The 27,131-nt window shown below is 40.4% G+C and overlaps 1 protein-coding gene and 1 long non-coding RNA gene across 2 annotated transcripts in view; one reads left to right on the top strand and one right to left on the bottom strand.

Annotated features, from left to right (window-relative positions):
• Positions 1 to 951: 951 nt before the first annotated feature.
• The window catches only part of LOC106006845, a 55,495-nt gene continuing 29,315 nt past the window's right edge, over positions 952 to 27,131 (bottom strand). The window contains exons 2-4 of the long non-coding RNA XR_001181140.2: positions 24,785 to 24,936; positions 2,386 to 2,562; positions 952 to 1,106 (exon numbers count right to left, since the gene is read on the bottom strand). This is a non-coding gene — a long non-coding RNA (uncharacterized LOC106006845). The remainder of the gene's footprint in view (positions 1,107 to 2,385; positions 2,563 to 24,784; positions 24,937 to 27,131) is intronic.
• Positions 5,657 to 27,131, top strand: part of CUNH7orf31 (chromosome unknown C7orf31 homolog) — a 42,072-nt gene continuing 20,597 nt past the window's right edge. The window contains exons 1-3 of the mRNA XM_004762521.3: positions 5,657 to 5,842; positions 6,508 to 6,665; positions 19,526 to 19,702. Coding sequence (XP_004762578.1) covers positions 6,532 to 6,665; positions 19,526 to 19,702 — 311 coding nt within the window. The 5' untranslated portion in view covers positions 5,657 to 5,842; positions 6,508 to 6,531. The remainder of the gene's footprint in view (positions 5,843 to 6,507; positions 6,666 to 19,525; positions 19,703 to 27,131) is intronic.

The following is a 27,131-nucleotide window of genomic DNA, read 5'->3' as shown; positions in this document are numbered from 1 at the left end:
CTTGGATCATGACCTGAGCTGAGGGCAGACTCTTTATGACTAAGCTACTCAGGCGCCCCTCAAAGAGATTATAAATAGTTCCCCACTACAGTGTAGTATTAATAAATAAACCAAGCTATAAAATATAATAATAAAAAAGGCTTTCCCTATTTTCAAGACTCAACAAGACACAACTGGCTTAATCCAAAGGAAAATATTCAACCCAATTCAAAAGATTTACTCAGCACCTACCTAGGTGTTTCCAGAATTATTCAGTCCACTGGCATTGGTTCCAAGGAGGGAACACCCAAACAACTATTCTTTTCATGAGCATTTAAGTGCCTATTAGGTACTAAGTACTAAAGGTATGCGCTGGGAACCAAAATGAATCAAAAAACACTATTCCTGGGGCGCCTGGGTGGTTCAGCGGGTTAAGCAGCTGCCTTCGGCTCAGGTCATGGACTCAGAGTCCTGGGATCAAGCCCCACGTCGGGCTCTCTGCTCAGCAGGGAGCCTGCTTCCTCCTCTCTCTCTGCCTGCCTCTCTGTCTGCTTGTGATCTCTCTCAGTAAAATCTCTCTCAAATAAATAAATAAAATCTTTAAAAAAAAAACAAAACACTATTCCTGCTTTTTAGGAACTCCTATATTATGGAGACAGGTAGACATATAAACCAATAGGTACTGCAATATAAGTGTTGTAATACAAGAGGCAAGCAGTAAAGGGGAAGACATGAGGGTGCATTTAATTTTCCACAGAGAAGAAAGGAATAACAGGATAGCAGAGAAGAGCATAGCTTTGATGTCCAAACAAACATGGATCATTTTTGTATATGTCAAATGAGAATAGTTTCTACTTCAGAGGGCTGCTGTGGGATTTAAAATTACATACAGCTGCACACGCACACACACACACACACACAATTCTATCATAGCACCTGGCACATAGTATGTGTTAAATAAATTACCATTGCTAAGGTGTGCAAATTATCAATTTATTGGTTCTCCATTCTAAATTCACTCTTCTTTTCCCTGCATTTTGTGGTAATGGACTTGGATCCTGCAAAAGCTTCTCCTTTGCTAGGTGGCAGAATTTTAAGCTTCATCAATAGATGGCACTGGAATGACCCTGCAAGGCAAAGATAACAGTATAAGACACTTCTGTTTCAGGTAATGATCCCCTATTATTATTATTCATCACCAGAGCCTGTAAGCCACATAGAAGAGTCCCAGCTGTGCCATTAGACCACTCCCTCTCTACCAGCAGCTATAACCAGCCCATACCCTCCAGGCCACCTCTAAAGGCCAGTTCTGGCCAATTCACATCCTCCAACAAGACCAGACCTCTTCTAGAGAACAGTGCCAATCTATACCTCTAGCAAGTTTTTTCTCCATCTGAAGGCTGTGTATAGCTATGACATGCATATTGTCTTCCAAGAAGTTTAAATCTCCCCTTTCAATAGTGACCCAGCTTCTACTAGTTAATAATCCTTTATATTAAATTTGTCCTGCTCAAATAATGGGTATGGCTTCTGTCCCTCACTGAACCCTGACTCACAGATGCGGTTTACCAAAAACAATGAAGCTTGGTATGAGAAAATGGCAGGGGGGAGGTATGGAGACCAGAAAAAGGCTAAGTTAAGAAACTGCAAAAAGCTCAAAATAATCGAAGGGTAGGCTGCCTGTGGTTAAGAGTTGAGAATGAAAATATTATGAAAAAATTTCTCAGTTAGCCTTCATTCTGTGAGTAATAGGGATGTGCCGTAGATTTCAAGCAAGAAACATGTCAGATTTGCATTTTACAAAAATCTCCCATGTGGTAGTGTAGAGAATGATAGGATGAAACTAAAACTTGGAGGGAGACAAAGTATAGAACACTGTGACTGATGTCTCCAGAACTCACTAACATTTCCAGTTCCCTCTTTGTCTAGGTACATGGGAACAGGACATATCTCAGGCCACACCATGTAATTTCCTGAGGCCATTGAAATATTTAGAAACTGATGCAAATCACTTATGAGTTAGAAATAGTTAAGAGCTGGTGCTTAATTATCTACACTTCCTTCTTTTTTTAATAATTTATTTATTTGACAGAAAGAGATCAAAATTAGGCAGAGAGGCAGGCAGAGGGGGGCACGGGAAGCAGGCTCAGTCACCTGTCTACTTCCGAATAATGTTCACTTCTTCTCCTAGTTTAGTTACAATGCCATCAAAATATTCTGCATCTTAAATAACTACATTGTAAAGTGAACCACTAACAAACATCCTAATTAACATTAAAATATTAAAACATTCTAATATTTTAAAAGATAAGAAAGAATAAAATCATGTAATATATACAAACATTACATAACAAGTGCTTGGTTATCACTGGACTTGGTGGTTTTAAAGAGCAACTGTTTTATTACCTTGTGCTTCTGTTGGTTGACTGAGATCATATGGGCAGTTCTGCTGGTCTCACCTAGGGCCTCTCATGTGGTTGCAGTCAGATGACAGGTGGGATTGGAGTCATCTCTTCAGATAACAGGGACATCGTAACAACAGGGTCTCTCTCCCTCTTCATGCAATCTTTCCACAGCATCTCTCTAGTAAGGTAGTCAGACTTATTTCATGGTCATTCAGAGCTCCCAAAAGCAAATGTTCCAAGAAGGAGAAAATAGAAGTGGCCTGTTCTCTTAAAGACCAGGTCTAGAATTGGTACAGCACCACTTCTAGTGCATTCAAGCGGTTAACACAAGTCACAGACCAGCCCATACAAATGAAGGTGGGAAGTACACATGAGCATTAATAGTAGGAGCTGTGGTTCACTGGGAGCCATCTTTGGAGCACAGCCCACCTAGACTAGGAAGAAAATATATAGCATAACTACAGTCCTTATTTCCATAATTCTTGAGGCTAGAAGTGCAAGAGTGTTTGCCTCTCAATGCTGCACCTACACATTGGATTATAACTGGTCCCTGGCTCCGTATCCCCAGAGACTGCAGGTACTGGGACAATCGCTGACACAGTCTAGGCAATTAGGGATTATTTACTAAGTAAAGATATTTTGTAAATATTTGCATCTATGTCGTTTCAATGACTGTGTAGTCCCTTAGCTACTCAAGGCAAAAAACTCAATTTACTATTAATTAAAGTGTCATTAAACTCATTTGTAAACAGTTTAATTTTAAAGCCAGCAGAATATGTACTTTTAAATTGTCATCCTAGTAAAAAGGATAAATTCATTGGAATCAATGAGATTTTAAGTTTTGCAATTTTTTTAAGTATATTTTAAAGTCTCTGAAAGAGACTTCCCAACCCATCTTCTAGGCAAGGAATAAGGCTCAAACTTTTTCTATTTAAAAAAATACTCATGAGGGGCGCCTGGGTGACTCAGTGGGTTAAGCCGCTGCCTTCGGCTCAGGTCATGATCTCAGGGTCCTGGGATCAAGTCCCGCATCGGGCTCTCTGCTCGGCAGGGAGCCTGCTTCCTTCTCTCTCTCTCTCTCTGCCTGCCTCTCCATCTACTTGTGATTTCTCTCTGTCAAATAAATAAATAAAATCTTTAAAAAAAATAAAGGTTATAGAGTATAACTAATAATTTACTTTATTTATACTTCCTATATATTATTTCCTTGAAGTTTAAAGGTCTAACTTTAGTGGTTTGGAATTTTTGTCAACCCAGCCACAGTATTCTATGCATATATTTTTTTCAATCCTAAATTTTATTTTCCCACTGGAAGGATTACTGGTCACTCAAAGAATATATTAAGGTAAATGAGGGGACGAAGGAGATCAACCTGTCGGGAGAAGCAGATAAGTGATCTGAGGCTACTGACTCCACTGGTGGTGGTGATACAGCTAAAAAGTCAGTTATTTTGAGCACCCCTCTGTTAAGTGGCTACTTTGTGTTGTTGGGGTCACATATACAACACCTGATGGCTGAGGCTGTATGAGTGCAGTCAAAAAAAGCCTAGAACAAGAAGCATGGTCAAGCAGACCCAGTCTTAAAATCTTCAAGAACCTTTCAGATAAGGAAGGATTTCCAAAGAGAATACTTGTTTTATAAAAATCTGACAATGAATTTTTTTTCTTGCCTATATATTTTATTTGGAAATAGCAAAGTTAAAAATAAGTAAATGTGCTTTCCTACCCTTTACTCCCATTTGACAGAAAATAAAATTTCAAACCCAGTAGAACCTATAGACTATCACCACATATCCTGGTCAATCAACCCATTGTTGCCCTAACTTCCCTGGTATCACAACCATTCACATGTGGCTAGTGATGCAGCTTCAGGAATATGCCTGATTAAATCTATTATGCTCAATTATTACCTCCCAGGAAGAATCAAGCCATTAGGAAACAGAATAAAGGTCAAGCACAACAGAAAGGTGGAATATGGAAATTACTGGAAGGTTGGGCACAGGAAAGAAGCTGAGCTGACAGGGAATTTAATGGGAAGGAATTTAAAGGGAAACCCTGAAAACCCCAGAGCAGCAAAAAAGACAATATAAAATTTTTAAAAAGGCTAAGATGGACTTCCACAAGAAGGTTTTTTTTCGGGGGCGGGTGTATAAAGGGGGTAAAGATATAAACAAACCACCTAATTCACAACCCTATCTCCAGCAGTATTTACTCTTGCAAGCTTAGTGGAGTTGTGGGAGAGGTGTGGGAACTAAGAAGTTGACCAAGAATACAAAATGACTACTTTGCCTATTCCAATGCACTTTTCCTCACATCAGCTAACATTCACCTAGAAGGCACAGCATAAAATGAATACCACTGGTCAGCTGATCTGATCAAAACATTTTAAAAGGGGGGGGGGGCGCAAGGAGGACACTGTCACACCTCCCTTCTCAGAGGTGGTGATCACTCTTAGCCCCCACATCCTTCTGTGTTCCTGCAGGCTGGGTTCTAGTCTCTCCCCAAACCTAAGCTTTCCACACCCCCATCCTTCTGGGGAGCCCAGTTATCAGTCATCAGAGAAACTCGCGCCTCTTTAAGTACAGAAACGTGGTTCACATTTGTTGGGGGGTGGGGGCTGCCAAAGGCAGTGTCGCTGTTGACAGGTCATTGAGGTGGGGCTAGATCCTTAGGAACTGCATAGGGCATGCACGCCGGTTCTCCACGTCCGCACCCACCCAGGGGAGGAAGAGCTGAGGTTCTCACAGGGCGCAATCCCGCGAGCAGTGTGCGGAGTTCTGCGAAGCCGCCTTGGATGTGGTAGCGTCACTTCCCCCATTCCAGCAAGGGGAGGTGGAAGGGGAACATGGGTTAGACGCTCTCGCCTCACCAGGGTGTCCCTCTGGCCCGCTCTCCTGGCCCTGTGCTCGTCTGTGCCCGGTCCACGCACGCGAACGCCTCGGCTAGGGGAAAAGCCTAGAACACGTAGCCCACGAAGCAGAACATGAAGCCGCCACCCGAGGACGCCTGGGGACGAGCAGGGGGAGGCGTTAGCGCGGAGCCGGCGGGGGCCGGGGGGCGGGGTTGGGGCTCCGTGAGAGTTCCCTTCACCTCTATCCTGAGCCTCCAGCCCTTCCTCCGCGCTTCCAGTCCCACTTCCGATTCCTACAAGTCGCGAGTCACGGAGCTCCTGGGCTCGCTTCCCGCGAAACCTCTAAGAGCTGCCCCCTGCCCCGCAAGAATGCATTACCTAGTGCCACGGTCACCGCTGCCGTCACAGGCACCCTCAACCCCACCCCTGGCCTGTCCGCGGTCCCTCTCTCTCTCTCTCTCTCCCACCCGCACCTGCCCCCAGCCTGCAAGCTCCCCGGGCCCGCAGGTGCGGGCAACAGCGGGATTCCACGCCCCGCAGAGGCCCACCAGCTTTGGGGAGGAGAAGGGGAGACACAGTGCAGGGCCGCTCCCAGGCCGATGTCCCAGGTGTGTTCGAACCCTCGAGTCACACTGCTTGGCGGGACGCTGATGGCCCGGAAGACACGTGGCCCCAGCCAGGGTGCCTCCTTGGCTCCCCTGTCTAAGTCTGAGGGAGAGGGTGGGATTCTAAACCCTTTGGGATCCTGCCTGCGCTGCGCGCCTGCCTCTCCAACCTCTCTGCAAAGGGCTTCTCTCATTCCGGATCCCTGAAACCTTTAGAAACACACTGCTTAATCTGCTGGATGATTCTGCCTGCTTTTTGGAAATATTATACGGTGGGGAGGAAGGGGGATCAACTGAGCTTTCTTGAATAGTTATGGTAAATTATGAGGCAAAAAATATAATTTCAGTCGATGTCCCTACAGTAGTGGCCTTTTATGGATATGAACCTACATGTCATCCACAAAGTGTTTAGACTGTACTTAGGAACATCTTCCACTTGTGGATTTGTTTCCATTGAAATTCATTTCCATAGAATTTAAGCTGCTATTAATTACTGATGTGACAATCTGAGGGTCCACAGACAGCCTCTTTGTAAAGAAGGAAGTGATTTTTATGCAGTGTTGAACACCAGCAGTATAAATTATGTTCCCTGCCTTCCCTGAGGGAGTCTTTGTGATAGTGACCAAGTCAAGCTGACTGCAGAAGTGTGCCCTCCTTTTCTCTTCCAGTCTGTGCCATCTTAGTCAAGAAACATGGAGGTAATTCACGGCAGGCCCTATTGTTGCAGAGAGCTTGAAGGAGCTGACATACTGTCCAATACCTTCTACTCTAATGAATTGCACACTCCGCTACAAACAACTGTTCGTCCAACTGCCTCAGAGGACAGGTAAAACAAAAACTAGAAAACATAAATAAGTAAAAAGGGCTTTAATACATTAGTTTATTTTTCTATGTGATATATGTGAGAAAAAAACATTCAGTTGGGGGCTTTCTGTTTTCACATCATAGGGATGCCATAACATGACAATTAACTATGAGGTATCCATATCTGTTAGGCAATTGATCAAAAGTAAGTTGGTATATTTTTGCAAGAAAGACATCAATTTTATCCACTACATTTTAGAACTCCAGAATGATCAGATCTAGAATGATCCTTCATTTGAAAACTAATCTTTTTTTTTTAAAGATTTTATTTATTTGACAGACAGAGATCACACAAGTAGGCAGAGAGGCAGGCAGGCAGAGAGGGGAAGCAGGCTCCCTGCTGAGCAGAGAGCCCAATGTGGGGCTCCATCCCAGGACCCTGAGATCATGATCTGAGCTGAAGGCAGAGACTTAACCCATTGAGCCTCCCAAGCACCCCCAAAATTGACCTGTTTTAATCAAACTTTTTATTTTATAAGGAGTAGTATAGTGGTTCCCTAACATCCCCTAACACCATCTGTTCAAAAACAGTCCCAGAATCTGTTATTCACAGTTGCTACCTAAATATTTGCTTTATTGAATTTCCTGTAACATATTAACTACAAATTATTATTAAAATTGCCCCTAATGTATATTGAGTAATTACTGTAAGTGGGCACTGAACCAAATGCTTTGAATGTAGCAGTCCTTTTAATCCTCCCAGCAACCCTGTAAATACTGTCCATTATCCTCATTTTACATATGAAGTAACAGGTACAAACAAGTAATTTTCCAAGATCTTAGGGCCAGCTTTCTGTATTTATTTGAATCATTTTGAGGCTCTCCCCCCGCCCCAAAAAATCTCAAAACACTTGGACAGTGAAAAAACAGCCTGTGTGGTTGTTTTATTTTGTTTATTTCAGTTGGTCAAATCTCTCATTTAAGAATTCCTTCTTTAAGAAATCACACAGAGGGGCACCTGGGTGGTTCAGTGGGTTAAAGCCTCTGCCTTCGGCTCAGGTCATGATCCCAGGGTCCTGGGATGGAGCCCCACATCGGGCTCTCTGCTCAGCCGGAAGCCTGCTTCCCTCTCTCTCTCTCTGCCTGCCTCTCTGTCTGCTTGTGATCTCCATCTGTCAAATAAAAAAAATAATAATAATTTAAAAAATTTAAAAAAAAAAAAAGAAATCACACAGAAAGCCACCCAGCCTCAGTTTACACTTCCAACATGGAATGTCTCTACCACACAGGCAATCCATCCCAATTCTGAATGCTACTGATTACTAGGTAATTTTCTTTCTACTGAGAACATTTTTCCTCCCCCAAATTTCTGTCCGCTGATCCCAGTTCTTTCCAAAGCCACGCAAAATAAGAATAATCTATCAACTCCATGACAGCAGCCCTTCAAGAGTTCAAAGATCCTTTGGCACTGTAAGAATTCTCTTTGCCAGACTAAACACTGGTTCTCTATAGACTTTACTCTTTCTTCCATTGAGGCTTTTACTATCTTGATCAGATTTCCATGGATGTAGTCCAGTTTGTAAATATGCCCTTTATATGAAAAAAGAAGAAAGCTTTTCTTTTCTAATGATAAAACTAACACATGTTCCTTATAAATAATTTAGAAATCATGTATATCCATAAAGAAAACAAACTTCCCATTTTCTAACAGAAGGAAAAGCTATGAAATTAAAGCATAAGAGAGAAAAACCCCATACTTCCTTTATCCAGAATAACCACCGTTAACATCTCAGTATGTGTCTTCTCCATTTTTTAAATTTAAAGATCGTATTTAACATATTTTTTGTAAACTGGATTTTTCACTTAATGAAAAGGAATATTTTCATATTTGTGAGAAAGAGGGCCCAGCTCACGTACACTGAGTCAGTCCTTGCTGCACATGCTCTTCTGCTACCTGATTCCTGAAAATGGCTGTCAGTTGGATCAGATTAGGCAAGGTTTCCCTTGAGTCAAAGGGAACTCTTAGCAGACTGTGCATGATCTGGGAACAGGCAACTGTCCCTGGCTCAAAAGTAATATAAAACTTTATATTTAGCCAAAAGGGATCAGAGCAGGAATTTAAGGCTATCCTATCTGAATGAACTCACTATCCCCTCAAAAGCACTTATGTAAGGCTTTTCACTGAAATGTTTGTCTCTTCTACCTACCAAGCTATGGTTGGTTAGTAATTGGTTCCAAACCTTTTAGCTGGCATGAAATTTAAGAGAAGCATCTTTGAGAAAATGCTGCTTTTTGTTAACTGATTATACAATTAAATCAGCAGAAAAGCAGAAAATGCTGCTTTTTGTTAACTGATTATACAATTAAATACAACATATGTTCAGTTACTGCAATAAGGTACTACTTGAAGCAAAAGGTAGGTACAAATCCATGTTCCTGATTGCTAATAACTTCCTTTCGCTTTAATCCATGTGAATTTTTTCCTATCATAATCCCCAAATGGGAGAGCCAGGATGATCATGCATTCTCACAAACCTTCCTATTAACTCCCTCTTAAAAAGCAGCTGGGCAGCTTACAGAAACAGAAGTTCTCTTTTTCTTCTGAACTGCTCTGAAAAGTGTTCATCAAGTTAACACTGGTACCTCTACTCTCAATGCTGAGGCTTACTTCTTCAGAGCACAGTCAGGGTCTGTGGCTCCCAACTCAAGCCTCAAGGTATCGTATCTCAAGAGCAAAGCAAGACAAGAAGCTCCTAGACTTCAGGAATCACCCTTCATAATGCTAAGGGTGAACATGAATCCCTGCAGATGTTAGCTCTCAACAGTTCACCTTTTCGAACTTGGACATGCTTAAGGCGATACTTGTTTTAAAATATCATGTGTTCTGAACTCAGCCGTTTTAACAACAATGCAGAATGACTCCTCACATCAGCATACTTTTTTCTTTTCTGAATAGGTAGTCTAGCTGCACTGGTTGCCCAGCACCAGTGTGCGGACACATCAGAACCACGTGAGCAGCTTTCTAAAATAGAGATTCTCAGGCTCAGTCTGGAGATATTCTGGCTCACAAGGTCTGCGGTGAAATCTTCATTTTTAGAAGTTTCTCAGCTTACTTTGAGAACCAGTGGGCTAGCAGAAAGCACTGAAAATGCTTTCTTACGCACAAAGTGCTGAAAATGCTTTCTTACGCCCAAAGCGTAAGAAAACCAGGACTGTGGTTCTGGCTTACCCTCTGGCTAAAGGGGAGTTACTCTTTATCCTTCAGTTACTTTCTTCACTGATGGGTTTTAGAGCAATTATAGTATTCACTATTATATATACTCTGACTTGATCTCCTTTAAAGATATCAATAAGCAAGTGGTATTCTTTTGTATTCCTTCCAGTGAAAATTAAAGAATGGCTGGTCTAGCTATTCAAAATCATGACAGATGTCTATCTCTGTTTTCCATTCAGTTGACATCTCCTTACCTCTAGCAAGTTCTCTAGTTCATTAAGCAAACAAACATCAAGGAAGCACCTTGAGAATTATTTAAGATTTCGTCCAATGGAAAAAAGACAGCCTCTTCAATAAATGGTGTTAGGAAAATTGGACAGCCACATGCAGAAAAATGAAATTGGACCATTTCCTTACACCACACACAAAAATAGACTCAAAATGGATGAAGGACCTCAATGTGAGAAAGGAATCCATCAAAATCCTTGAGGAGAACACAGGCAGCAACCTCTTCGACCTCAGCCACAGCAACATCTTCCTAGGAACAACGCCAAAGGCAAGGGAAGCAAGGGCAAAAATGAACTATTGGGATTTCATGAAGATCAAAAGCTTTTGCACAGCAAAGGAAACAGTTAACAAAATCAAAAGACAGCTGACAAACTGGGAGAAGATATTTGCAAACGACATATCAGATAAAGGACTAGTGTCCAAAATCTATAAAGAACTTAGCAAACTCAACACCCAAAGAACAAATAATCCAATCAAGAAATGGGCAGAGGACATGAACAGACATTTCTGCAAAGAAGACAACCAGATGGGCAACAGACACATGAAGAAGTGCTCCATATCACTCAGCATCAGGGAAATACAAATCAAAACCACAATGAGATATCACCTTACACCAGTCAGAATGGCTAAAATCAACAAGTCAGGAAATGACAGATGCTGGCGAGGATGCGGAGAAAGGGGAACCCTCCTACGCTGTTGGTGGGAATGCAAGCTGGTGCAGCCACTCTGGAAAACAGCATGGAGGTTCCTCAAAATGTTGAAAATAGAACTGCCCTATGACCCAGCAATTGCACTACTGGGTATTTACCCTAAAGATACAAACGTGGTGATCCGAAGGGGCACGTGCACCGAATGTTTATAGCAGCAATGTCCATAATAGCCAAACTATGGAAAGAACCTAGATGTCCAGAAAGAGATGAATGGATAAAGAAGATGTGATGTATATATACACAATGGAATACTATGCAGCCATCAAAAGAAATGAAATCTTGCCATTTGCGACAACATGGATGGAACTAGAGTGTATCATGCTTAGAGAATTATTTAAGATTTCATCAAACATTCCCATTTGGTTTCTGGATTCATTCAATTGCTTTAGGATTCCTGAATTTATTTTATTTATTTATTTATTTATTTATTTATTTATTTATTTATTTTTTGCCACAAGTCCTCTGCCAACTAAAAATGAGAATATGTTTGTTCTGAGCTATCCTTTAATCATTCCTTCCAATAATTACTGGCTAGATTCAGCCCCCATGTAGAATGTAATGCTCTAAACTCCCTAGTGACTCCAAAGTAAGATGCTGGTTCAACCATAGGAAACCTATCTATCTCAAAAGCAAGTAAACAATTTTATGTGGCCACAAACTGCAATGCTAACAATTTACTGTTATTTTCTTTGCTGTGGTGACATGTATTATTTAAGCTTTCAAATTATTTAATCCTAAAATTTCAATATTTATTTTAATTAGTTCCTTCTATAAGATGCTGTTAGTATTCAAGCTAAGGGGGGGATATGTGAGACACTAAAATAAAGGAAACTAGGACTTATTTTTGCTTTTGCCTTTTATTTTATTTTAATTTTTTTAGATTTTATTTATTTATTTATTTGACAGACAGAGATCACAAGTAGGTAGAGAGGCAGGCAGAGAGAGATGGTGGGGGGAGGGGAGCAGACCCCTTGCCGAGCAGAGACCCCCCCAATGTGGGGCTCAATCCCAGGACCCTGAGCTCATGACCCAAGAGGAAGGCAGAGGCTTTAACCCACTGAGCCACCCAGGCGCCCCTTGTCTTTTAAGTGGCTTCCTGCAACTTACTAACTTTAGATGGATGCCCACCCAAATGATTAACATTTTCTCCTGGCTTGTCTTCCTAGGACAATATAATATATGGAGATCAGATGTTGGGAAATTGACTCATCTAATTTAAATATAACTTTTTAGTACAAATGTAGTAATCTGAAGGTCACATGCACTTGAATATTTATAGAAGCAATGTCCACAATAGCCAAAGGATGAAAAGAACCTAGATGTCCAACAACAGATAAATAAATAAAGAAGATGTAATATGCGTGCGTGCGCGCACACACACAGGAATACTATGCAGCCATCAAAAATCCAAAATCTTGGCATTTGCAATGACGTGGATGGAGCTAGAGGGTATTATGAGAAGCGAAATAAGTCAGTCAGAGAAAGACAATTATATATGATCTCTCTGATATGAGGAATTGAGAGGTAGGGCAGGGGGGTTATGGGGGTAGGGAGAGAAAAAGTGAAACAAGATGGGACCAGGGAGGGAGAAAAACCATAAGAGACTCTTAATCTCAGGAAACAAACTAAGGGTTGCTGTGGGGTCGGGTAGGGATAGTGTATCTGGGTTATGGACACTGGGGAGGGCATATGCTATGGTGAGTGCTGTGAACTGTGTAAGACTGATAATTCACAGACCTGTACCCCTGAAGCAAATAATACATTATATGTTAATAAAAATAAATAAATATAACTTTTTAAAAACTTAGATATTAAAGCTTTGGTTGCCATCAATCAAATGTGTTTAAATATTTTTCACTTGTCAAGCCCTTCATACCATGTCTACTTATCACAGCCATAAAGCTGGTGAAGGCCTGAGAGGTCTGTGAGCTGAATACCGCCATGCCTTCTACAGCACCCTAAATCAGTGGTCACCCAGGTTCTCCTTGACAAGCAAGTACAGAGGCTGGCAAACTTCTGTAAAGGGTCAGACAGTAAATGCAACTGACCACTGAACAACATAGGTTTGAACTGCATGGGTTCGTGTATGTGCAGATTTTTTTCCATAAATACAATATAGTGATATAAATGTATTTTCTTTTCCTCATGATTTTCTTAACATTTTCTTTTCTCTAGCTCGCTTTATTGTAAGAATATAGTATGTAAGACCTATACCAAATATGTGTGCTCACATGTGTGTATAATATTTAAAAATAGTGTAATCAACTATTTATGTTATCTGTAAGTCTTCTGGTCAACAGTAGGCTATTAATAGTGAAGTTCCTGGGGAGTCAAAAGTTACATGCTGATTTTCAATGGCATAAGGGGTCGGTACCCTTAACTCCCACATCACTCAAGGGTCAACTGTATTTTAGGCTTTATCTATGGTCTCTGTCAAACTACTCAACTCTGCTATTGCAGGGCAAAAAGCAGCCACAGATAATAGACAATACATAATGAATGGTTGTGGATGCATTCCAATAGAATTTTACTAACAAAAACAGGCAGCAGGTTGGAGTTGGCCTGTAAGCCATAATTTGCCAATCCCTATCTAGTAACTTCACGAGATAAAGTATTCCATTTATAAGACAGTGCTAATTCTTCATTCCATTCAGCAGCTATTTACAGAGGGCTTACATTAAGCTGAGTGCTATACCGGTACAAAGAAGTTCCACATAGTCCTCTCTCTGAACTCCTCTCCTGTGTTTCTGGTTGTCTCCCCACTACACAGTTACAGTGCAAAGGGCTTATAAGGCCCCCAGGCTATTGTTCTTGTTGTCCTCTCCTGCTTCACCTCTTACCATACCACTTCTCCAATGTGCTCTAAATACCTGAATTCTATATCATCTCTACTGATTTGGCCCAAAATTCAACTCCACTTCTCAGCCCTTAAAATCAAAATAAATTCTACTCAAGTCTTTATTCCATACGTTCTGGAGGTCCAAAGCCTTCCTCAGAATATTCCACATTCCCAGGACAGGGGTGGGAGTGGTCACCAATAGACTTTCTGACTTTGTTTTCCTTTGGTTCTACTTCTGCTGCTTTTGTTCAGTAACACTTTGACCCAGATGTGAAACACAGTCATTCTCCAGTTTCCTCCAAAGACCTCATCCACACAGATCATTTGTGAGCCTGGTAAACTTCCCTGATCAGTTAGGGATCAAAAGGAAGAATCACATCTGATTCCTATGAAAAGTAACTGTTGAATGGGGCAACGCTTTTAAAACTTTTGCATGTGTAACAATCATCAAGAGGGCTTTATTAAAACAGATTATGCCCTCCGCCAAGAAATTCTGATTCCTAGCCCTGAGGGAAAGCCTGAGAATTTATATTTCTAGTAAGCTTTTAAGAGATGTTGATGTTGGGTCTGGATAGCTCAGTCAGTTGAGCAGCCAATTCTTGGTTTTGGATCAGATCCTGATCTCAGGGTTTTAGGATCAAGCCACGTGTCAGGCTCCATGCTTAGCACGGAGTCTGCTTGAGGATTCTCTCTCTCTCTCCCCCTCCACCTCTGCCCCTCACTCCACCTGTGAGCTCAAATTCTCTCAAATAAATAAATAAATAAATCTTTTTTAAAAAGAGAAATGCTGCTGCTACTGTTAGTCCATGGTCCGCACTTTGAGAACCACTATTAAAGGAGCTCTAGATAAAAATTAGGAGCAAGGGCTTCTGCTCCTTTACGTGACTTTCCATTTTTTAAAATATATTTTATTTATTTGACAGACAGAGATCACAACTAGGCAGAGAAGCAGGCAAAGAGAGAGGTGGGGGGAAGCAGGCTCCCTGTTGAGCAGAGAGCCTGATGCGGGGCTTGATCCCAGGACACTGAGATCATGACCTGAGCTGAAGGCAGAGGCTTAACCCACTGAGCTACCCAGGCACGCCATGACTTTCCATTTTTAAAAATTAAAAGACAATCTGCATGTCCATCGATAGATAAATGTGTAAAGAAGATGTGTGGGGTGCGTGTGTGTGTGTGTGTGTGTGTGTGTGTAAGTAATGGAATATTACTCAGCCATCAGAAAGAATGAAATCTTGTCATTTGCAACAATGTGGGTGAACTAGAGAGTATTACGCCAAGCAAAATAAGTCAGTCAGAGAAAGACAAATATCATATAATTTCACTTAAATGTGGAATTAAGGAAACAAAACAGAGGGTATATGGGTGGCTCAGTTGGTTAAGTGACTGCCTTCAGCTCAAGTCATGACCCTGGAGTACCAGGCTCCCTGCTCAGCAGGGAATCTCCTTCTCCCTCTGACCCTACCCCCCCTCATGCTCTCTCTCAAATAAATAAATAAAACCTTAAAAAAAAGAAGGAAACAAAACAAATGAACATAGGGGAAGGGAAGGAAAAATAAGATGAAAGCAGAGAGGGAGACAAATTATATAAGACTCTTAACTATAGGAAAGAAACTGCTGGAGGGGAGGACGATGGAGGGATGGGGTAACTGGGTGATGGGCATTAAGGAGAGCACTTGACAGAAGGAGCACTGGGTGTTACATGCAACTGATGAATCACTAAATTCTACCTCTGAAACTAATAATATGCTCAAATGTTAATTAAACTGGATTTAAATTAAAAAAAAAAAATCTCTAGCTAAGACCATTCAAGGGGGAAAAACTATTCTTTTGAACAAAAGGTGCTGGGACAACTGGATATCCACATGCACAAGAATGAAGCTGTATCCTTATCTCACACCATGAATAGAAATTAACAACATATCAACATGGATCAAAGACCTAAGTGTGTAACAGCTAAAACTATAAAAACTGTTAAAAGAAAACATATGGGTAGATCTTCATGATCTTGGATTCAGCACTATATTCTTGACACTAAAAGCACAAGAAACAAGAGAAAACAGATAAACTGGACTTCATCAAGATTAAAATAAAAAACTTTGTGCTTCAAAGGATACTACCAAGAAAATGAAAAGACAACATAGAGACAAAGTAAGAGAAAATATTTGCAAATCCTATATCTGAGAAGGGACTCCTACTATCTAGTAATTTTACACCTCAGTAATAAAAAAAAGCCCAATTTAAAAATGACAAAGGATCTGAGTAACAGACATTTCTCCAAAGAACAGATACAAATGGCCAATAAGTATGTGAAAAGATGCTCAACATCATTAGTCATTAGGAAAATGCAAATCAGAACCACAAAGAGCTACTATTCCCAGGCACTAGGAAGGCTGTATAAAAAAAGAGAGAGAGGAGATTAGTGGCTGCTTTGGCCTGGGTGGGGAAGGCCAAGTGGGGAAATGATGGCTAAAGGGTACAAGGTTTCTTTTTGAGGTGATAAAAGGTTCTAAAATTATTGTGATGGTTATACATATTTGTGAATATACTAAAAACCATTTAATTGTTCACTTTAAATGGATGACTCATATGGAATGTAAACTGTATCTCAGTAAAGATGTTTAAAAGAAATTAGCACATGAATAACAGTAAAAAAATAATAGTCATCATCTGTAGGCCCTCAAGAATTTAACCTTGTTCCTTCAGCAATCTGATGATGTCTTTCATAGCTGTGTATTGACTTCCTTGTCTAGTTTTAAATACTTTGATGGCAAAAATTAGGCTTTTGGCATAAGGATACCACTCTAATACTTTTCAGCATTGTCCCAAAGGTAATGACTCTGCTGAGGATTCAGTGCGGTTACAATGCGACAGTGCAGTGATTCTCAGTATTTTTCAAAGATGAGGATCTCTTTGATTTTCTGTTCATTGTCAACAGTTTTTATCTCCCACACACGTGTCATGATTCATTGACTGACACTGAAAAAGAACATAATGACCAGAAGCTTTTATGTATTTGACAATGCTTTACAATGAAGTTTCATTTAAGTATGCAATGCCCACATGTATTTGAAAATTGGTAGTGTGGTATTCGTAAGATGTTTGTTTATTTGTTCTACAGATCATTCTTAGTGAGCTTGTGATTTTGCTGACTCCTGAAATAATGCTGACTCCCCCTGTGTCCTACTGCCCCATTATTTAGGCATATCATTATTACTTTCATATCATAGATCTCTCGTGAGCGAAATAGCATATATTAGGTGCATGATACAGTGCTTGGCATTTAAGTGATCTCCATCTTGCTTTCCCTTTCCTGTGTTACCATCAGCCAGTTTTGAACAAAGGGACATTCTGGGGTCTTCTGGGTAGTTTGATTCCAATGGGACAGAGTTTCAGGCAGTGAATGGGGGGTGGGGGCAGGCCACGTCTCTGAGAGGGTGGGTGAGAAGGCATGGAAGATCTCCTAGAGCAACAGTGTATCTCATAATTTACCCAGCACAGAGAAGTCCCTATTTTAAAAATGCAATCCAAAAGTAATTTTGAGGGGTCCCTGGGTGGCTCAGCGGGTTAAAGCCTCTGCCTTCGGCTCAGGTCATGATCCCAGGATCTTGGGATCAAGCCCCGAATCAGGCTCTCTGCTCTGCAGGGAGCCTATTTACCCATTTACCCACCCCACTGCCTGCCTCTCTGTACTTGTGATCTCTGTCAAATAAATAAAATCTTTAAAAAAAAAAAAAAAGTAATTTTGAAGCTATAGGAACTTTGTCTTAGTTTCTTCAGGCTGCTGTAACAAAATAGCATAGACTGGGTTGCTTCTTACAAACAGCATTTCCTTCTCCCAGTTCTGGAGGCTTCAAGTCCAGGATCATAATGCCAGCATGGTCACATTCTGGTGAAAGCCTTCCTCCTAGTTGAGACCTGCCACCTTCTTTCTTTCTTTTTTTTTTTTTTAATTTTTAATTTTTTATCAACATATAATGTATTATTAGCCCCAGGGGTACAGGTCTGTGAATCATCAGGCTTACACAATTCGCAGCACTCACCATAGCACATACCCTCCCCAATGTCCATAACCCAACCATCATCTCCCTACACCCCTCCCCCCAGCAACCCTCAGTTTGTTTTGTGAGATTAAGAGTTTCTTATGGTTTGTTTGCTTCCCAATCCTATCTTGTTTCATTTTTTCCTTCACTACCCCCCAAACTCCCCACGTTGCCTCTCGCATTCTTCATATCAGGGAGATCGTATGATAATTATCTTTCTCTGACTAACTTATTTCGCTCAGCATAATACCCTCTAGTTCCATCCACATCGTCGCAAAGGGCAAGATTTCATTTCTTTTGATGGCTGCATAGTATTACATTGTATATGTATACATCACATCTTCTTTACCCATTCATCTGTTCATGGACATCTAGGTTCTTTCCATAGTTTGGCCATTGTGGATATTGCTGCTATAAACATTCAGGTGCATGTGCCACTTCCAATCACTACATTTGTATCTTTAGGGTAAATACCCAGTAGTGCGATTGCTGGGTCATAGGGTAGCTCTATTCTCAACTTTTTGAGGAACCTCCTTTCTGTTTTCCAGAATGGTTGCACCAGCTTGCATTCCCACCAACAGTATAGGAGGGTTCCCCTTTCTCCACATCCTTGCCAGCATTTGTCATTTCCTGACTTGTTAATTTTAGCCATTCTGACTGGTGTGAGGTGGTATCTCATGTGGTTTTGATTTGTATTTCCCTGATGCTGAGTGATGTGGAGCACTTCTTCATGTGTCTGTTGGCCATCTGGATGTCTTCTTTGCAGAAATGTCTGTTCATGTCCTCTGCCCATTTCTTGATTGGATTATTTGTTCCTGGGTGTTGAGTTTGATAAGTTCTTTATAGATTTTGGATACTAGCCCTTTATCTGATATGCCATTTGCAAATATCTTCTCCCATTGTCTTTTGGTTTTGTTGAGTGATTCCTTTGCTGTGCAAAAGCTTTTGACCTTGATGATGTCCCAATAGTTCATTTTAGCCCTTGTTTCCCTTGCCATTAGTGATGTTTCTAGGAAGAAGTTGCTGCAGCTGAGGTTGAATAGGTTGCTGCCTATATTCTCCTTAAGGATTTTGATGGATTCCTTTCTCCCACTGAGGTCCTTCATCCATTTGGAGTTTATTCTTGTGTGTGGTGTAAGGAAATGGTCCAATTTCATTTTTCTGCATGTGGCTGTTCAATTTTCCCAACACCATTTGCTGAAGAGACTGTCTTTTTTCCATTGGGCATTCTTTCCTGCTTTGTCAAAGATTAGTTGACCCTAGAGTTGAGAGTCTATTTCTGGGCTCTCTATTCTGTTCCATTGATCTACGTGTCTGTTTGTGGAGACCTGGCACCTTCTTGCTGTGTCCTCACATGGTGGAGGGGGCTAGTAAGCTCTCAGGGGTCTCTCTTTTTTTTTTTTTTTTTTTTAGGATTTTATTTATTTATTTGGCAGACAGAGATCACAAGTAGGCAGAGAGGCAGGAAGAGAAAGAGAGGAGGAAGCAGGCTCCCTGCTGAGCAGAGAGCCTGATGTGGGGCTCGATCCCAGCACCCTGGGATCATGACCTGAGCCAAAGGCAGAGGCTTTAACCCACTGAGCCACCCAGGCGCCCCATCAGGGGTCTCTTTCATAAGAGACCCACTCATGATGACTCTCTTCCGACCTAGTCACTGAATAAAGGCCCCATTTTCTTCTACCATCACATCGGGCATTAGGATTTCAACCTATGGACTTTGGGGACAAAAACATTCTGACCACTGCATTCCATGTTGAAATTATTTCAGAAGTCTCTCTTTTCTCATAGGTATCAGGAATTAAGGGAGTCACACCAACAATGTAGACATCGATGGGGTGCTGATAGGGAATATGGTGGGATAATGCCCATTTCACTCCCTGAGGAACACAGGCGAAAATGTAGATCTCCTCGTGTCATGGGCAAAGGACATCAGCATTATGGATTTGGTGGAGAAACCTGGCCGAGGTAAGTAAACTTTCTGCCCTTCACACAGAGGTCTTTATTTTTCATTTTTCTTTATTTCTACTATGAGTTAAATCTACCTCCAAACTTACTTCTTTTACTTTTTATGAAAAGACACGGATGGAAAAACTAATTATATAATTTCTAATTCTGAAATCAGTAAAAAAAAAAAAATCTGTGTTTATGGATATTTCTGCAATCCTTAAAGATGTTTAAGTATTGTGGTCAGAAATTTTGATTAATTCCCTTGCTAATCACATTTTATCTAAAACTAGACGGGAATATTCCTGAGAGACATTAAATTAAAAATGTTTTTGCTTGAGCAAATAGCTGGCCTAATTTGTAAAGACGTTGTTGATTTGGGGAACTTTTGATTTCTAATTGTTCATCAATCTGTACTCATCAGAAACTACTGGGCACCATTTTCAAGTATTAAAATATTGCAATAATCATTTATAACTTTTACAGTCACTTTCTTTTCTTTTCTTTTTTAAACATTTTATTTATTTATTTGACAGAACAGAGATCACAAGTAGGCAGAGAGGCAGGCAGAGAGAGAGGAGGAAGCAGACTCTCCACGGAGCAGAGAGTCCGATGCGGGGCTCGATCCCAGGACCCTGGGATCATGACCTGAGCCAAAGGCAGAGGTTTAACCCACTGAGCCACCAGGCGCCCTTACAGTTACTTTCAACAATTTTATTCAAAACACATTAAAACTGAAGAGAAAGCAAAAAAATCTGAGCAAATTAAATGTCACATTAACTATTTGCGAAAAATATGAAACTTCAAAAAAAAAACTATGAAATTTACTCAAAGCACAATCAACCTTTAACACGGTACCTACCTACTTGCTTTTATCTAACAAACCTGCTTACCTAGTTTACAACAATCTAGCTAAAGCCATTAAAAAAAAATAAAGGAAGACAAGCTGCAAGTAGAGAAAGAGCCACATTAATGACATGTGGCAGCCAACAACTTTAATGAAGCCTCAATAAAAAGCAGGCAAATGAAAAGGCCTGTCAGTCCTATTAGATGCAAATATTGATACATTATCAGATAGCAAGGACCTCAAGATCATTCATTCATCCAACACTTTTTTTTAAGTCCCCACTCTCATGGAACTTACTTTATGATATAATACCGATCTATAATATCTTTCCAAGGAAACTATTGTTCTCCTGGTTTTACAATACACAGCAGGAACTTTCCCTGGATCAGACAACTATGAAGTTGTGGAAAGGGACTGGAGTCCATGTTTCTTTGGGCCCAAAGCCCAAGCAAATTCTTTCATCCGCTCATTCCATTCATGATTTACTCTAGCTATTCATTTATGCAACAATTTGAGTATAGTAAGTATTGTGCTAGATACTAGAGGTACAGCTCCTTATGGAGTTTATGTGGGTTACCCTCGAAATTTATGTATTTAAAAAATGCACAACCTTCTAAAAGGATCAGAATTGTACTCACAGAATCCTAGAGCAAAGAGAGACCCAAAGAGGAGTGTCTTAAGGGAAATCAGTTTGAAATAAGAGGTTTGTGTCTGCTGCCTCACTGAAGGCAGCCTTGGGTAGGCCACTGGGAGATGAAGTACTTGTTCCAATTAGAATACCCACCATCCCCGACTCAGAAATGCAGGTTCCTGTGTTCTGTTCTCTTCATATCCTTTTAGGTCAAATGTAACCACTTTGGCGTATTTATCTCTTAAAAATATATTTAGGACACAGTTCTGTTTTCAGATATAACGCACATCCCTTGACAAACCACTACAACATAGTTTTTACTTGTTTCTTAATAGGGAATAACTTGTGTCACAGTATTTTTCTTTCTCCCAAAAAAAGGGCCTTTTATACAAAATAATAAGAGTATTCTCTAGCTCTCTGAGGTGTGAAGCCTCACGTGGTCCACATAAGAGCTTGTGCTACCAATCATACTCTACTACCTTCCCTGCTGGGGATTTGCAGGGGAGTGCTGTGGTGACAAACAGGCATCACTTATCAGAAACAGGATCACTCCTTTGCTTCACCAGCCCTCCTGTCATCTGACTTGGCAAACTGAAAGTACCTACTGCTTAGAAAAGTATCGAGTGAAATGTCCTACGGTATGTCATTGTTAAGAAAGTAAAAGAACATGGCTTACTAATGGAATTATGATCACATGCATTTATATATGCATTTTCCAGTGCAACGTCCCCCTTCCCAATGTCACTCTTCCTCCCAGCGCTTCATGACATAACTATATCTAAGTAAAACTCTTGTAAAGAACTTTAACAGTATCTACTTAACCAGAGGGGCAAGTTTCAGAAATTCCAAGCAAAGCTGTCATCACCTAATTTGGCACACATTCATTTAGAAGAATGACGTTACAAAGTAATAAAAATTTGTAACTTCATTTTCACTTCCATAAACACTTCTCTTTTTTTTAAGATTTTATGTATTTATTGAGAAAGTGCACATGTGTGTGTGAAAGCAGAGACAGTGCAGAAGGGGAGAAAGAGAGAATCTCAGGCCAACTCTGCACTGAGCGTGAAGCCCATGTGGGGCTCAATCTCACCCCCCTGAGATCATGACCTGAGCTGAAGCCAAGAGTCAGACGCTTAACCAACTGAGCCACCTACGCGCCCCCATAAGCACTTCTTTTTATAAGTTAGTAAAGTAGCAACATTTTTACTTTATTTCAGAAAAAGGAAATGGATCTTCCTCTAAGGTACTGGCAAATGTTAAGAAGCTGTTAAATAGATATCCAGAGCTCTGTGAACTAAAGACTACTCTGAAATTCCTGCTAACTATAACTAGCACTCTATAATAATGATAAGTAGTAGGGGCAGTGGCAGTGGTGGTCATGGTAGTGATGCTTGAAGGTTAATGTTTATGAAGCAAAATCATAGAATATCCCTCTCCTGTTACCTAAATAAGTGAAATAAATGGGAAATTTACCAGCAGGCCCCTAAACAATACAAAAAGAACACCTTATGCCATTAATTTGAATGTGCTAAGGAAAGAAAATTATATGTAGTTTATTGCAGTTCTAACTAAATTTTCCTCAAGAGGGCATTTGGAGCAGGACACTTCTTTGGCCCAACATCTCTGGCCCTTAACCTAATACCAGTCTCATTCATTGTGACAACCAAAATAATACCAGCAGCCTGTACTTCCAGACTCTCCCTGGAAGTGCTGGAGGCACAGTGGAAAGCCACACTATTGGCTGAGAGGATTTATACCCAATCCCATCCCTTCATTCCAAATGCACATGGAGACTAGGTGAGTCAACAAAATCCTGATTTTGTTGTTCAGTGTTTGTTCAATGTTGTTGATGTGTGTTCAAATCCTCCAATTTGAAGAGAAGATTGAAAGTCTGAGTAGGTAATCCTGTTAGAGTAGAAAGAATGCCTCAAGAATAGAAGCTTCTATCTTAAAACAGTAAGATCTCAAGAGAGATGAAGTTGTGCAGAATGTGTACTCTTTCAGAATACTGCGATGACTGGAGGGAAGGTATGGCTACTTCCCTAACTGAAAGGAATGAGCCCTATAGAGGACATTTAACAGGATCTTAGACTGTCGTACCCCAGATGCTTGTATTCTATCTGACACAACCTCAGCACTTACTCTCTGCACCTCCATCCTGAGGCTAAAGAAATACAGAGACAATAATATTCCATCGTCAAGTCTGTAGAACAGACAGAAAGGCCAACTGATTTCAGATGACAGAATCAAGAATTTACTCACACTGTATCACAACAAATAGCTGGGTTTAGACAGAGCTGTTCAATTAAATACACACAACATGAGAACATATGGTAAGGCAATTTTGTAAAACAGGAAAAGAAAAGATATGATATATATGTATAATACATATATTACATATTTTTTTAATATATAAAACACATGAAGAAACTAGTCTGAGAAAAAACAGCCCAGGAAACAAAAGTAGATTCTCTAAAGGACAAAATAAGTATATGAATCTAATTAAAGATGATTAAATGATAGAACATTATAAAAGGGGAGATCACAGGGCTAAGGGAAAAATGAGAAAAACAACTACACAAAAGCATGCACAAATCTAGTACAAAAAGCAGCAGCAAGAAACCGGATAGATGTGACTGCACATCGGTAAGGCAGAGGGGAAAGATAAGGATATTAAAGCAATAAAAATGAAGATATGCTAAATTAAAAAGATAATAATTACTTATCATAAGGAAAACTAAAGTCCCAAATGTAGATCATCTAACAAGTAAAACAACAAATAGTAAATCTAACAGAACTAAGTACTCAGAGATACACAAGAAAGTTCCCTTGAGGGCACCTGGGTGGCTCAGTGGGTTAAGCCGCTGCCTTCGGCTCAGGTCATGATCTCAGGGTCCTGGGATCGAGTCCCGCATCGGGCTCTCTGCTCAGCAGGGAGCCTGTTTCCTCCTCTCTCTCTCTCTCTGCCTGCCTCTCTGCCTACTTGTGATCTCTCTCTGTCAAATAAATAAATAAAATCTTTAAAAAAAAAAAAGTTCCCTTGAAATTAAGAACTGAATCTGAAAATCAAAAAGACTTATCTAATACAATGGAAAAAAACTGAAGTGGAACTACTGACACTGAGATACAACCTGGTTATATTATTTTATTCACAAAGAAGCCTGTGTTCTCAGGCCACTCACATTCAAATCAAAGTCCAGGGCAGATATGGACGACTGGCAGAACGGAGGGTACACATTTGCACCCTGGTTGCTCAAGAGGTTGGAAGTAGATTTTCTGGATTCTTCCTGGGCAAATGGGATATTCAAAATGTGGAAAACTAACAAAATGTAGAGAGGGTGTTATAAAGATGCAAGCCATCTGTGCCAGCCAGCCAACTGCCATGCTAAATAACAGCAGCAAAGACAATAATATACTTTTCTATTCAACGTGGGGTCCAGGGACCGGCAGCATCAAGGAAACGGTGAATGCAAAATCTTGGACCACCCCCCACCCCAGGTTGACCGAGACAAAATCCCCATTTTAAGAAAACCCCTCAGGTAATTCTAACATGTAACAAAATTGGAGAACTGCTGCCAGAGTAAGAAAATGCAAGACTTTTTCATACAAATGAAAATGTACTCACCTCCTCAAAAGGGGAAATTCAGAGACTTATCAGTTCCTGCATCCAGCTCCAAGTCCAAGAGCTCTGAGTGATGTTCTCCTCTCTAGTTCAGTTATAACCTTGTCCTGATATCCACAGCTATGCACTTAATGAAGTAAATCATCGTTAATACCCTATAAAGAGTAATAAAGAAATAAGGGAAAAAGGTGAATGCAAAAAAATAAAACTAGATAAATATGTTATAATATTTCCATGTTATATATATTACAGTCTATAAAAACATACTTGTATAATATCATTATCTATATATTAATATAATTACATACCTATATCCAAGTTCCCTTTCCCTCAGCCAGTACCTGAACTGGTAGGAGTTCATTACCTGGTGCAGGGCCTGCAGTTTTCTTCCTGAGAGATCTAGCAATTAGTGGTTCTGCCTGTGTGAAGCTACTCCAGTATTCCATTAAGTTTATGCCACTAGAAACAATACCAGGAGATGCCCAAAATATTCTTTAGATTCTAGAGACACTCCTTTTCCCCATCATGACATAACAGCAGTCCTCTTACTCTTGACATTCAGGATCAATCATCCCAATCTATTTGGTATAATCCCTTCTTGCCTGTTTCCCCCAATCATAAGGAACCCCAATTACCACATCATCAGTTCAACTTCCAATTCAATGGGGCCACTGTGTTTCCTGATGAAGCATTTCTCCCTTGACCTCAAAACCAGCAAAACTCAACGTGGCTGGGAAGGAAGTAAAATTTTTCTCAAGTGTAATAAGTGTAACAATGAGAGGTACCACTCCCACTTCCACCCTTCATTTTTTTTACACCATCCATTCTGGCTAGAGAAACCATTTACTGGTCACTCATTCAGAGCATGTGCCACACTCTTAAGGACAAGCTTCAACCAGAAATGAATCTTCATTAGGCTCATCTACGTTCTGTAAAGTAAGTGTGTGTGTTCTCTATATTCAATCAGTGCTTTATTTCTTTGGTGGTAAATTGAGTTCCTTAGTCAAAAGTAGTATTCTGTAAGATGGCATGCAGCGAAGAAGGTATTCAGTAAATCCACTGGTGATGTAACTGGCAGAAGTTTAGTGAGAAGGAAAGGCAAATCCATCTTTGTAAGTATATACTCATGCTGGGATAAAGCACCTCTTTCCTGATGGAAGGGGTCCAGTGTAATCAACCTGCCCCCAGAGGGCTGACTAGCACACCTAAGGAGGTTTTTCTCTATGAGATACTTAGGGTTAGTGACTTCTGCTGGCAAACTCAGATGTGGCCAGGTGAGTTTGAAGAGAAGTTCATGTTGCTGAATCTACCCATGACTTCTGTCCTGCCTCCATGAAGCCACGGAGCAAGCCCTGGGGTGACTGGAGAGGGCCTGACTGATACAGAGTTGGTCACTTTATCTACCTAATTATGAAGTACCCTTCAAGCATTCTTGTGTGGTAAAAATAACCCTCACACTCTAGGACCATTCTCAGAGGCTGAAAAGCAAGTTTTTTAGAACCTATCTTGGGTAGGTGAGATAAAAGATGAGTATTTAAAAGATACGGGGAGCCACAAGTGACAGTTGAGCACCACCATACATCCTAAAACATTACAGGCACCAAGAGTGAAGGCTAATGTAAGCTATGAACTTTAGGTGGTAACAATGTAGGTTCATCAGCTGTAACACATGTACCACTCCGGTGGGGCGTGTTAATCGTGAGGGAGGCTTAGTATGTGTGAGGACGAAGGGTGTATAGGAAATTTATCTTCTCTCAACTTTGCTGTGAACCTAAAACTGCTCTAAAAAAATAAGTCTTTCTAAAAAAAATCAAAGACAAGGTCCAGTTTCCTCTAACCACTGCCCCACTAAACCCAGTTTCCTTCCTAGAGAGAACCACTGTTACCACTTTGGTATGTCTCCTTCACACTTTTTGTTCACAATTATATAATCGTACATGTACCCATTGACAATATATGCAGTATATTGTTTATGTGTGGAATCACTGCATATATAGTAGTAGGCAACTTGGTTCTTTTTTTCTCTTTACAATCTAGAGACTGTAAACACAGATCTATTAAATTATTTTTAATTTCTCTTTGTGTTCCACAATATAGATGCATCATGGACTATTTAGACATCTTCATATTGTTTCCTCTTTTTTTTTGGCATTAACTATATGTAATGAATATTCTTCTTATACAGGCTTCCTTGAGCTCAGGCACAAATATTCCTCTAGAGAAAATCCTTAGTGAAAGTTATGGGTCACAATATATGACTATTTTCAATTTCAGTAATATAGCCCAAATGCTTTATATTCTCATGGTAGTATATAATAATATCTATGTCCCCATACTCTTGGACAACTGT

The sequence above is a fragment of the Mustela putorius genome, unplaced genomic scaffold, assembly GCF_011764305.1.
Source record: "Mustela putorius furo isolate JIRA1106 unplaced genomic scaffold, ASM1176430v1.1 tig00003845_pilon_pilon_pilon, whole genome shotgun sequence".
Lineage (NCBI taxonomy): Eukaryota > Metazoa > Chordata > Mammalia > Carnivora > Mustelidae > Mustela > Mustela putorius.
Note: the sequence above shows the minus strand (reverse complement) of the source record. Positions and strands in the feature narration are given on the sequence as shown.